General features: G+C 39.4%; 1 protein-coding gene across 1 annotated transcript in view; it reads right to left on the minus strand.

The window, feature by feature from the left end:
• Positions 1–14,313, minus strand: part of NCKAP5 (NCK associated protein 5) — a 342,982-nt gene that overhangs the window by 14,446 nt on the left and 314,223 nt on the right. Inside the window, exons 17-19 of the mRNA XM_056496731.1 lie at positions 13,647–13,783; positions 12,135–12,264; positions 9,901–10,088 (exon numbers count right to left, since the gene is read on the minus strand). Of these exons, the coding sequence (XP_056352706.1) occupies positions 9,901–10,088; positions 12,135–12,264; positions 13,647–13,783 (455 nt within the window). The remainder of the gene's footprint in view (positions 1–9,900; positions 10,089–12,134; positions 12,265–13,646; positions 13,784–14,313) is intronic.

Genomic DNA, 14,313 nt, shown 5'->3' on the forward strand with positions numbered 1-14,313 from the left:
ATGTTCCTATAATACTGATAGTAAAAATATTCTGTAAAATGATGCAAATGAAAGTTTTGGCTTTTTACAGTTGCCCATACACTAATGTTATGGAAAATGCAATCAGGAAATGGATTTAAAAATATGAAGAATTTCATTATTATATGGTCTTAATGGGAACACAGTAGGACCAGATTAGAAATGCTCAGTATTTGGCCTTCCTTTTAACTTGGGGGAAATGTCTGCTGTTGTTCCATGTCATTGCCCACAGAGCCACTGCACAGCAGCAGGATGTTACAGACCAAAATCCTGCCAGAGAGAGAATGTCTAAACCAATTTTCAAGCACCTACATAAACTCCATGATTTTCACAGGATCCAAGTAACAGGAATCAGTCAGAGACATCAGCAAAAGCTACAGATTTGTAACACCTTTGAAAACTGGGAAGCTGAAGTGTCTAAATATCCATTTAGGCACAGCCATTAAGAAAAGAAGCATGAAAAAACCCTGACCTTTATTTTTACTGATTAGAGGCCATAAACAAGTCTCCCTTTAGTCTATGCAGAGAAAAATAATTCTTGCCAGAGCATGTGCTGTCTGCTTTGCTACTTCTGCTCCTCAGTTTCAGGCATTGTCTGAAAATCTTTTACATTTAAAATCTGCTTTTTGTCTTATTGTATGTGTTACCAACAACTTTCCCAATCTGGTAACTCTTTTTTTTCTGTTAGGAGTAATATCATAGACTATTACTGCACAGTTAACATTTTAATTTTATAATTCACAGCAACACACCCCATTCATATTTAATTTCTTCTTTTCCACCCACTTCTGCTTTACTCTTCATTCTCCCAAACCCATCTGAGGCCTTGTTTTACAGTTTGCTTTCAGAGCATTCAGTAACCCATAGGATATGTGCATATGTAATAGGATGTCAGAAAAATCACTTTAAAGTGTTTGACTGCAATTTTTCAGATAATAATCACTCGGGGCTTGATTTGCTGAGAATAACACTAGAGTGGCTAAGGGAAGTTCTTCAGGCCACAATTTTTTACAGTAGGTAATATTTTTAGTGACCTCTATTAACGAGGAGGCAAAGGACAGAGAAATTGAGAGAAGGTGGCACTAATGGGAGCAGAGGCATCAGGTTGTGTCTCAGTCACTGATGGGTTGATGAGCAGCTCAGGCTGGCAGGACTCTGGCATGTGCTATGGAAACTTAGATCACTCTGAGCCTTTGTGAAGGATAATTAGACATTTAAATTATGTAACTACATCTTGTGAACTTCCCAAAGTTCCCTGTGTCACTCATTGCTACTAAATCTGCTAAATAACATGTTTGTTTCCCCCATCAAATACAAACATTAAATTTTCATTAAATTAATATGAATGCTGCAAAAGACTGAAATTCGTTATTGGGGCCTAAAAATATAGTAAAAGATAAAATATTACACTTTTGGACCTGCTACAAAGTAGAATGTTTGAACTTGCAAAAAAATATTTACCAATATTTTTCTTAAGGTTTTAGAGAATCCATGTGTCAAGCTGGACAAAATCTAGTATAACTTTTTATTTTAATAAAAGGCAAATCACTTTTGGGAAAGGAAAACAGCTAGTAGAACAAGCTATAAACACCAAAAAAAAATTTCAATATATTTTTTGTTAATATTTGACATAAAATTTGCCTTCTTTTCAAACACCAGGTTGATTAGGATATTATTGTTGTGTGCATATGGAAAGAAAAAGCATCCTCTTAAAAATAGAAATAATTTGCCAATATTCTCAGTATATTGCCACAATTCCTGCAGCCATCATCTGTGTAACTTACTCCTCACGTATTCTCCTTGGTACAGAACTCTCACAGTAAAAGATCAGTCATTTCCCAGCCTTCTCTGCATGATGTTTGAGTGTTTTATGCAAAACATATCACTGTTATAGATGGGGAAGGCAAGTTTCAGCTGGAAAAACAATTCACAGAAATATTACAGCGTTATTCATCTCATTTAACTCTGCTAATCACATGGTCCTCTTGGAGTCAAAATATTTCCAGCTTCAGGAAACAAACAGCTCAGTGAATACACCTCTGTACCCTACTGCTCTTATCTTGATTGAGTCAATCCAATGTTTATTGGATCCAATCTATTTTTCAGCTTTTTCTTTCATTGCTAATATAATTTCTGCCATTACAACAATTACACTATGTCACATGCTTGCTAATATTTATCATTTGTTGCTGTTAATGTGTCCTGAATTCCATTTTGGCTCACAGTATTATTACAATATTCCTATTCCACAGCGAGAGAAATGAAACCTGCAGCTTTATTTCCAAAGATGGGGGACTGAAAAGTGCCTGGTTACAAATGGCAGAAACATGAGTGCACTTTGGGCCATGCTGCAAATCACATCAGCTCCATCTGTCAAACCTCTGAAAAACAGCCCAGAACATTTTCCACTCGGGGAAACCACCAGCAAATTATACTTTTATTCTGTATGTACCTTTGGTTCTTACTAGACTAAAGGATCTTCCTACTCACACCTAAGAGCCCCTGTGCCTATTAAATCCAGATGGGATCTCCAGTTATAAAGGCAAATGGACACTGGAGTGCTGGGGATGTGTCTGCAGTGAGCAAGGGGGGTGGGCAGGGACTGAATGTGTTGGGGTCTCACCCACCCCCTGCTCATTGCAGCTACTCAGCCCTGCTGAGAAATGACCTGGGGTGCCCAGGCCACCAGAGCTGTGACAGGGCAGAGTCCCCAGGGCTGTTTGGACACTCACACACCAGCACCTTGGGCCCAATGAACTGCAGGGCTCTTTGGGACATCTGGGCCACTGTGTGATGTGGTTATGCAGCTCCCTTATGCTGAAAAGACAAGCTTCTCTCTGTCATTTGAAATTACTTGCTGAGATGGTGGGATATGAGGTTTCTGCTCCAGTGACTGAGTTTTCCCACTCAGAAAGGGCAAAGCTCTCCCCTCCTCACTGTGCCAAAGGGGTTCAGTGACACAAGGCTCCAGCTGTGGCCACAGGACATCTCAGGGTCTTGTTTCAAACCACAAGCCCAGACAGATGTATCTGGCAGCTGACAAGCCCCAGAGGCAGGGTTCAGTGGGTGCTGGAGTGATTGGGGTGTTTAGCACTCAGTGACCCTGGCAGAGCACTGGAACTGCACCTGCACACCCAGCAGTGCCTGCAGCTCCTGGTTTTCCTGCTTTCCACTCCCTCCAAGCCTTCTCTCAGACTCTCCTTACCTTCCAAGACTTAAGACTTCTCCCAGCCATCCCCTGCTAGCCCTGCACACCATGTGTTTTAAATGCCACACAGCCTGCTCTCCTGTGCCAAACACTTTCTGTCCCTCGCTGATACCCAAATACTCTCAGAACTATGTGCTAAAAGATATCTGAGTTAAAATGTCACCACCTACCCATCCCCATAAATACACTAAACAAACATAAAATAGCCTTTATGCCAGCTGGAGGGCTAGTCAGAATGGGCTTTGGTGGCACCATACTAAAACTACTGAGGCCATTAATGCTAGAAGCAGAACTGCTTCAGCAGATAACAGCTTCCAGGGTTTTTTTTTAGGGTTATGTTTTCCCTAAAAATGTCCCTTGCATGCCATTAAAAAGTTATTTTCTCCGGTGGGCACTGCGTTCCAAATGCCTTGTCTTGCCAAAGCCTTTTAAAAACTTAAGAAAGTTATGGAGAATGCTATCAACTTCCTTGCTGAGCCACTCTCCATTGCATAATTTTTTACTAAAACTCTCAGCAGCATAAGAAACCTCAGCAGTTTCACCTAGAAGGCACAGAGAGAGAAATGAGTCTCCCATAACTGCAGCTTTTTACTGTTGCCAAGCCAGTTCCTCAGGCTGGCTGTAAGGATGTTCTTCCACAGCACACAACATTTCTCTTAAGTGATGTGTGTCAAGTGAGGCTTTGGTCCCAGGAGAATGCCTAGCTAGGCTTCAAATTGCTTGTTTTGCTGTCTCTTCACTTTACTTTTTGGGGGCAACTTTGATGACAAGGTATTAGAAACAATAAAGACCTCATTGGGAATACAAGGCTTGGAAGCAGATCTTAGAATGTGAACTTGTCCCATGGAGGGGAAAAAACATGCAGATACAAGTGATTTGTTGATGTTTGCAGATCTCTTAGCCTATTTCTAATTTAACAAGAGCAAATCAGACTTTAGGCTAGAAAAAATATGTTTAATTCTGCATTAATCCCATGGGTGGTATGGTCAAATCTGCTTTCTTATCAGACCATGCTCCTGTGGTTTTTGTCACTCAGATTGTCAAATACTCCTATATAATTCCCCTGACAATGGGTCTTACATCAATTCAGCAATTACTCAGACAGTCCCTGCTTTGATAGCACAAGTATTGCATCACTCATCTGAGAATTAAAGCTCTTTGATTACAAAGAAAGGAAATCTTGCAGCCCCAAGCCTGTCGCTGGGAAAGTCCTATTGAGGCAATTTTGACAAATGGGAATGTGCAGCTCAAAGGTCCCCATGAGGCCACACTCAGGGATTTCATGGTGGTGCTGGGTATTAATATCACCAAATGTTCACATTATTAGATCACTTCCCCAAACATTCAATGATTTGTTATATTCATTTCTTAATTGAAAGAAAACCAAAGATCTTAAAAGACCAAAGGTGGAGGAATGAGACTGCAGACTCATTTCCCATCTGCAGATTGCACAATGGCAGTTTCTTCCTCAATATCCTAGGTTCATCAGGGCTAGGAAAGCAAATAAAGCTGATTCCCTCCTCACCTCATCATCTTCCTCTCTCTTAAGCCTGGCAAGAAAAATAGCAAAGAGGAGGTGAGGTTTCTGTGCTTGATATGAATTAAACTAAATGATGCAATTAGTACAGAAACCCACTATCACCTAATTTCTGCATTTGGTCCAGCCCATTTGCTGCTTTCTCTTATTGACAAGGGCCCTCTCCGACTTTCCATTACCTTCTAGTATAATAATTTGTAAGAGCTGCTTCAAACTCTATATTTGCAGTAACACACACATTGTACAAAACAAGCTAAGACCAAGGTCATCAGGAGCATTTGCTGTTTTCTTCTGGCTGTAACATAACATAGGTGCTGCTGTCACCAATGTACAGACAGCAAAACATGTCCTGCTTCCCAGCAAAATATTACCCAGGGCTGCCCCAGCTGCAGGTATTCATGTTATTATGAAAGTAAAAGCAAAGCAATTGTTTAGTGCTCACTGGAGTGTGCACTGAGATGTGGCTTCACTCTCCCAAATACAGATAGTAACTACAATAGCTGATTTTTATTAAGTTTCCCACAGAGGAAAGTTTGGGGAAATGTTCATATTTTTAACTTTGGGCTGAAAGTCTGGATTCAGGATAAGGCAGCTGCTGGTCAGGGGAAAGGAAGAAAGTAGTTCCACAGGGCAATAACTTCTTTCCAGTTTAAAGTCTGAGGATACAGCTCTTCCCAAGTCTAATTGGACTGAAATCATTATCTTAGGCTTTTCCACATGTGATAAGCAGAATGCCTCCTTAAGCACATCTGATAATGTGAAAAAAATTAATTCTATGAAAGCAGAGTGCACATGGTCTCAGAACAGTAAAACATAGTAAAAGGACAAGAGTCCTTTTAAAAAGAGACTTAATTCAAGAGCTGAGGAGCTTTTCTCTTTCAGAGAGAGCAAGGCAACTTCAGAAAGGGTCTCAGAGAGCCCAGATCAGGCACACAGACTTTCCTGGTCCATTCTCCAAGATCTGCCTAAAGAGGTGAGCAGGGCAGAGTCCCCAGTGTGCTGCCAGTTCACAGCCCAGCTCAGGTCTGATCTCTGTAGGAGATGAGACACGAGGAGAAGCAGCCCAGGCCTTTCTTTATTTCCCCCTCACTCTTGTTTAGTGCAGCCTGCAGAGGTGGCTGGGCTGCTCTAAGTGATGCTGTAATTCAGCAAGGCTGAACACCCTCTCCACTATCAGCTTAGTGCTGGGAGAGCCTCGAGGATGGCAAGTGTGGTGCAATTACCAGACTTAGTCTTGCTTCTAGTCCTTTTGTGGGTATTCTCTCTGCTAATAGGAGTTTTGTGAGCACAAGTCAATCATACAGCATTAACTCCCAATCAGCTCACTCAGCTGTAAAATCCTTGAGTTTATCTGGGAATGCAGCCAGGTCAGTCCTGTTTGTAAGTGCAGCCTAAACAGAAGCAACATCTCTAATTTTTCCTTGGCCTGCATTTGCCAGCTCTCTCTAATGTCTACTTGAATTTCCAGACAGGGGGATTTGATCTCATTCATGAATCATCTGTTGCACACATCCAAACTCTGCCCTGGTGGATATGGCCATCACTTCACACTGCACAGAGAAAACTCTTTTGTTAAATGAGTCCCCCAGTTCAAATGCCCTGCAATTACCAAGGTAAATGTGCCAGAAATGTCAGGTTTCTTATGTATCTTGTCACTACTGGAGAAAACAAGGGGAATTAGAAACTTCTGATGGGTTCCAACTGCTTCCATAAGGAATCTTTTCTTTAAAGGGCTCAAGTCAGCTTTGAATCCCAAGCAAACCTTGATGGTGACTTCAGATGAGTAATAGGGATAAAAGAGAGAAAGAAGGGCTGAATTACAGAGTAAAAGTATGTGATGATTGGCTAAAGACAGAGAAGTAAACATATTTTTCATAATTCTTTGGGACCATAAGGATGACTAAGTAATAAAATCTTTTACCAACTCAGTTACTTCTCCAGATGATTCCTGTCTGATTATAAAATATGTTAATAAACAATGGGCCTGGGGAAGGGAAATTAATCTTGTTTTCCAAAGTTTTGTGTGAAAAAAGTAATTTGAGCTTTTAAAGTCTAAACAGTAAATTAACTGATGAGATATGAAATAATTTTTTCACTGCACAAACATGGTAGCAGTCATGATGTTGGCAAAGTGCTCAGGGCACTCCCAGTGTGCAAGGAGCAGGAACAGCTGTTTAGTGCAGGGCTCAGTGAAGTTTCACTGACAGGATGTCTCCCCTGGGCTGGCTCCAGTGGACTTTGGATCAGGTGCTGCATACATTGTATTAAATCAGAGAAGTTATTGTTCAAATAAAAACAATTCACTTGATATATGTAAAAATGAATGTTTCTTGTTTGGAAAATCCTACATGAGGAAAACGCACCACAGTTGTTAATTTAAGTGGAAGTTTTCTGCTGACAATTCAACACATTTTATTCCTTTCTCTGAAATTATGATTTGCTTTTCTCATCCAAAATTCTGCAGTGTGCCAAAGCATGACATAATTTCAGAATATGTTTTTCAGGTCACAGAATTGGATTCTGTTTAAGACTGTAACAAGTTCCCCTAAACTGTCCCTGCAGTGTCCCCTCATCACAGCAATGGCCCATCAGTGGTTTCTCTTCTGAGGCTCCTGTACAGAGCTTTTATTGCTGATGAAACTTGCTGTGTATAAACTTTGGAGGTAATGCCTTGGCAGAGAAGGAGACAAATCAAGTGACAAGTCTGGGCTAAGAGAGTTTCCTGACTGTCTCATTAGAGCCCCCAGCCTGAACCTCTGCCATCCTGGAGCACACAAACCAATTTAATTGGCTCAGAGACTGTCTCAGCACACTTGCTCTTCTCAAAAGCACTGTAAACTCATTTTGCCCATCATGATGCTTTTTTGACACATATCTTTTGTTTGTTTTTTTTTAAAGGCTTGACAAATGCCACTTGGGAATTAAATTCAAAGCCTGTACGATTTCCTTTTTCAAACTACCAAATATTCTGCATGAAAGCTGCATTATTATCTCCTCCCAAAACTTATATATATTTATATATATTTTAAAATTTGTTATCCATCAGTGCCTCTGTCTCTGCTGTCCCCCTCTTTTTGTGGGTAATGCTCCAGATCACACAGCTCTGATTTAAACAGACTGTGGATTTTCTTGGGTTGGACAAACTACAGCTCAGAGAAATTTGCTGTGCTGGTTCAAACAGGGAGTTCAGGGCAACCTGCTTTTCATGGTTACTTCCTCTCATTTGTCATTTTGAAAAGTTTAATACTAATAGGCAAATCTCTAGTGCTTTATTGAGCTTTTGCTGTTCAGGGAGAGACAATGCTGTTTGGAGAGCTGTTTCAGATCCTTAAAAAGCAAACTCAAGAGCTCCCCAACATAATGCATGCAAAATGCTGGTGCTGGCTGAGCTACACCTGATGCCTTTTAGCATAATGGTGGGGTTTTACAGGATCCTAAGGCCTGTTCAATGGGCTTTCTTTAGGTTTTGAGGCATGTTGCAGAGATGTCATATACAAGGAATGAAAAGAATTAATTAAAAGTAGATGCAACTCAGAGTCACTTTTGTATAGTGGAACCAAATCTAATTGCTCTGTTAATAGCAAAAGACCTGGGCCTTCAGAAGGCAGAACTGATTTTTATGGTTTTTTTTCATATACATATATAGATGCATATATATATGCACACATATATAACTCATCTCCTACACATAATTAAGCTATGAAATTCATTAAGCTATGAATTTCTGGATGTTCAAGATGAGGAATTAGGTTTAAGCTCAAATTATTTTCCTGCATGTATCTTTTTTAACACCCTTCTGCTGCCTTTTTTCCATTTTTTTCCTTCCCAGCTATGAAGCCAGATTATTTAAAATTTTTCTTTCTAATATGACCCACATATATTAAAATTGAATCATATTCTGGTACTAATGAAATTGGGCTAATTGGAAAATGAGGCACATACATTTCAAGATTTTTCTTTTCTTTTGAATTTTGTGATCAATTTAATATTCAGTTAAGGAGGACTTGATGCCAACAGAGTTGGAAGAACACAGGGCCACTGCCATTTTGTTCTTCATATTCCTTCTGTATATTTGGCCCAGATTCCTGAAAGCTCTAACTTTGGTTACCCATCTCCAAAGCTGCAAGGCACAGACATTTCTTGAAACTGAAAACTGGGGCTTTGTCACTTCTGGGAAGTGATAAAATTCATTTTCATTTATGCACTACACCAGTAAATTACAAACCAGCAGCTCATTCCTTATTTTCTGCTACCACCTTTGTTTTCAGTGTAATACTCCCAAAATGTGCTGAGTGCTAGGCACAGGAACAAAAGAGTTTGTGTCTAAAGAGAAGAGCTGGGGAACCAGGCTGAGCACAGAGGGAAAATGATCACACTGCATCACACACATGAGTGTCTCTACTCTCAACAAATTGGCTTGTTAGATCAAAGGAGAGAGGGAAGGCAGTGAGATGATGAGAGGAGATGGCAGGAGAACACAGGAGGAGAACAACAGGTTGGAAAGTTCCTCTTCAGGGCTGCTGAGACTGCGTGATGTCAGTTCAACACTTTTACACACAGAGAAGGAAGTGAATTCACATGAAGTAAGAGGAGAAAGCAAATTTATTTCTGTTTAGTGTCAAGGTCAACCCACCAGATCTGGATCTTCATCAAACTAATGTTTAAAACCGTCAAATCTGTAATTCCAGAGACAACACCAGGATTTCAAAAGGGACCAGAAGATAGGCAATTTCCATAGCATAATTTCATTTGAATTTTCAGGAATATTTCTCCAGAGTTTTAAGTCATTTAATTCATGTTGTTCTATATAAACTATCTAATTATATGTGAAGGATCAACCCTAAAAGATAAATTCTGTGTTTACTTGCTAGCTTTAAACTTCAGCTCCTCACTAATGATGGAGTACAAGCACTAGCCTGTCTCTACTTGTCAATTTTGTAAGTCTAATTCTGTGACAAGTGAGCATTCAAATGTAACATTCTGTTCTAAAAATATTCAGATCTTTACTCTTCTGCAGGTCTTGTCATTTTTTTCAAGTCTGCCTGGTTTTAGTAATCAATCAACACACTGAGGAAAAAAGCAAAAGGGAAGTAAAAATAATGAACAAAATGAGAATATAAAAATTATAGTAACTCACACTTGGGCTCCCCTTGCTCTTGCTGTCTTTACTGGAAGCTCCATTCAGCTGCTCAATTAAACTGTAATGTGCTAATTGTTCAGGTCCATCCTCTCCAAAATGGCCATAGAGACTGTGTTGGTATAAATCCAAAATGGACATTGGGTTCCCCAAAAATGACCTTCTCTGACTTTGTTTTTCTGGCACAGCTGCAAAAGATGTAACAAATTATGACAATCAACATAGCTTTTGATGTGATTTTACAATTTTTATATGTATTAAAATTTTTAAGGTATCTGAAATTTAATGCAATAGAAACATTAAAAATGTTATCTTCTGACTCTCCAATGCATATACAGGGGACTGTTCACACTCAATGTTTGAGCTGGAGTAGATAGTACAAGAAAAACAGAAATTAATTTCATTTCCTTTAAATTATAGAGAAGGTGGTTAATTTGGGGTATCTTCCCACTTAATTATTTGCAGCAAGGTTCTGCTCTTCTCTTTTAATAGACTTACATGGCAGATGTGCTGAGTTCCTTTAGCATACCCTTCAGTTTGGCTGTACTTGGGAGTTCTTTCCTTTTCACTACATTTTTAGTTGATGAATACAACAGCATAAAAAACACACAAGTAAGGTAAGAAAGTGGTGCTTGTTTCAGATCCTGCTGCAGCACAACAACATTAGGAACAAAGCCCTGGTTTCCAAAGCCCTGAAAACTCATTCAGAAGAGCAAAACAAAACCAGGGGAATTTTCTGCAGCTTCATGAAAGCACACAGGAGACAGATGTTTATGTGAACATTAAGCTCTTTCCTCACACTTCTTGTTGCACAAACTTCAACTCTGCCTTATAACCTTAGGAGAATGTCTGCCTCCAATGCCTCCAACAGGATCACACCAGGGCAGAACCAGCTCATGAGACTGAAATCAAAACACCTCCATGGCTGGAGGAGAAGGACCTGGAATATTTGGCATATTCCCAGTTACTCTACTGACCTTCTCTGTAACATTGGGCAATGCACTGTGAATCTCATGCTAAGCCCATTAAATCAACAAAAGTCTTATCATTGACTTTTAATAGCCTTTGCATTGGGCACTCAGTCTTTCTGTTCCTTGCTCATAAATGGAAAATGAAAAGCACTCCAACATTATAATTGTGCAACCAGTGAGTTTGGGGACTCAGCTAATAAATGCAATTATCTATTCACATAAAAATACTCTCTGTGGATTGGTTTGCTGGAGCCCCTGCCCCAGCCCCATGTGAATGTTTGAGGTTATATCACTTGTGTGCATAAAGACACTGAGACCTTTGAACACAGAAAGAAATAAAGTATGGTTGTTAATACCATGTGAGAACAGCATTTAGAGAGCACAGAACAGAAACCCTGGCTATGAGGAATGAGCAAAGCAGAAATACTTTTGCAATAATGTGTCATAATCTTCCATTTGTCCCAATCACAATTATGTATTTTATTCCCTTACTGGCTCAAAAGAGAGGCATATACAGAAAATTAATGAATCTCTATGTGAAATGGTCACCCCAAGTCATGCTTAGATATCATTAAACCAGGAATCTGCTGCCACTTAAAGCAACTGCTAACACATGATAAAAATTGCAAATTGTGATGAATGTGGGAAAGAAATCAAGCTTATTTACCTCTTAAAAAAAACGCATTTATTGCATTAAAACATGGTTTGTAAAAAGCAAAAATCTGTAAAAAGGAGTGTTTATGGGCTGACTAAAATGACTTGCAACCAGTGAGTTTGGGGACTCAGCTAATAAATGCAATTATCTATTCACATAAAAATACTCTCTGTGGATTGGTTTGCTGGAGCCCCTGCCCCAGCCCAATGTGAATGTTTGAGGTTATATCACTTGTGTGCATAAAGACACTGAGACCTTTGAACACAATTTCAATTGGCTGTACAATAAAAAAGGAAAAAAAAGAAAGAAAACTATATTTATAGTCACCTTTCAGTTTTGTAATAATGTTATTATTTTTTATTTGCACCACAGAGCTTTATGCATAAAAACCTACAAGTTAAGCCCCCACTAGTAAAAACTGTGGAAGAGGGGAAAAAGCACTTACACATAGTAAAAAGGTAATAAAAAGTTAATGGAAAATTAGACTGAAGAAAGATTTGGGGTTAGAAAGTGAAATCTTGACAGAAAGTTCAACAAAGGACACCATCTGCTGCTGAGTCAGTGTGGGGATGAGGGACATACATCTTTATGTACAAATTTCCAATTACCTTGTCTGCTGCTCTTTGTTAACTCCACAAGAGTCTCCTCTGCAGCTCTGAAATAACTGGTTTTGTACTCGGGCTCTGGCTCACTGTCAGTGCTGCTGGCTGAGTACGTGCACACCCTTAGAGCTGTGTCCTGCACAAAGAAGGGTATGGCAGCAGGTCAGATAATGCAAATATATCAACATAATGCTGCAGACAGTGTGGAGAGTAGCACATTTTATACTCATCATGCAGTATAAACTGGGAAAGTCTGCATTACCAGTCTAACTCCTTCAAGTAAGAAATCAAGTCTGACATGGGGGAAACAACCTATTCTTGTCCTGCTACGTACCCTGGAATAGTCTGGCAGAAACAATCCCCACTGTAACATTGTTTTTGATTCTACCAACATTTTTGGATAATTTTATCTACCAAGTTCAATTGCATATGTTCTCAAGTATGTTTAATACAATCTATTTGTAACATGCAAAATTATCACACCACAAATTGTTTGCTGTAAGCAATTCTAGAGACAATTAGGATGGCAAATAGACAATACACCATTTCTACACCAGCAAATCCCAATTGTTCCCTAAATTCATGTCCCTTGTCCTGGTACTTATATTACAGTAGTGGAGAGCCCTTAGTTCCCAGGTGATTCTTTGCCAGTTCTCAGCTCTTTCCAGGAAGCAGCATTATTGATTTTCTTCTGGGAATAAAGAGGAACACTGACAGCTCTGGACAGCTTCTAATCATGGAAGGGCTGAAGGCTCAAACCACTCAGGAGCAGCAGCTCAGTTCAATAAACCCCAAACCAGGCAGGGGGAAGCTAAGCCTGGTATTTTTGGGGTAAAGGCATGTACAAACACCACCTACTACCCCTACTCCAGCTGCCTAATGTGGCTCCAGAGAAATTTGAATTCTGTTTCTCTAAGAAGGATATTACTTTCCCCATTTTTCCATCCATGCTGTTTTTAACTGATGCAGAAGGACATCCCTTTGTCAGGAATCTCACACTTGTGGAGAGGGAACCAGACCTGCATGCAGCCAGGAGTGCCCAGCATTAGAGACTGCAGGCCAGCTGTAATCCCAAAACCCCACAGAAACGTGTTAGAAGAGGATTTTCCTGTTCACAATACTTCCATAGCACCTCTCAAACTCTCACACTACACAGCCATACAGACAAGGAAACCTAGTCCTAGGGAAAAAAACCAATCTGAACCTCATGAAAAGCAACAAACAGGATCACTTTCTAGAAGAGAAGAATGGGGTAAAAGGTCTCCATTTCCTTTTCTAAAAGTGCCTGAGAGGATTTTAATTAAAACACGTTTATAACCAGGAGGACAAAGAACCTTTAGGTGCTGTATTATTATTACTGATGAATAATGAGCTAGCAAAGGAAGGGTAAGGAAATAAATGCAGCTGTTAGATTGTTAGTTACTTTTCACACCATACTAAAACACTGGCCGTTAAAACACTGATATTTCTACACTGGCCACAGTACCCATCTCATTTAAGATGATACTTAACTCATACCTTTGTTTTAGTAGTATTCTTGGGGGTCCACTCTGGAAGAACTTTTCTGTTTTCTACAGTCTCTTCAGCGTGTTCTAATGAGGCAGAGGTCACAGAACTTGCTTCTTGTTCACTTTGCTTTGCAAGGTTAATTATTCCTGAATTAAGTGAGACATTATTTAAATTCTAGGTTTCATCAGCATCTTCATGATAGTGTGTCAATTATAATTCAGTAAAAACTGGGGGCAAATTGTTACACTTTCATTATGTCCAATAATATTTTACTGCTAAAAGGAACAACTTACTAATTTACTGGAATAATTCTAACAAAAGTGCTAGAAATTCATCCAAACCCTTTTCCAGTTAACAATAGAAGGGAAAGGCATGAATTTAAATCCCTTCATTAGCTATAAAATATATACCCTTCCAACAAAGAAACAACACTCAGTAACTAGTTTTAGGCATTGTAGGGTCTGCTCTGCTATTTTATGTTCTTAGAGAACAATCTTTTAACATAAATATAATTGGAAGTATCTTTCTAGCAGAAAGCCAGCTTTTTTATTTGCTATATTTGCACTATGCAAAATCAGAACATCAAAGAAGATATATGGTGCATATGAAATAAATTGATAAATGTAGTTTGGATGAGAAAGTGAGGGAGAGAAGAATTGAATGAAGATAGTCTAGT

The sequence above is a fragment of the Oenanthe melanoleuca genome, chromosome 7 (genome assembly GCF_029582105.1).
Source record: "Oenanthe melanoleuca isolate GR-GAL-2019-014 chromosome 7, OMel1.0, whole genome shotgun sequence".
Taxonomy (NCBI): Eukaryota; Metazoa; Chordata; class Aves; order Passeriformes; family Muscicapidae; genus Oenanthe; species Oenanthe melanoleuca.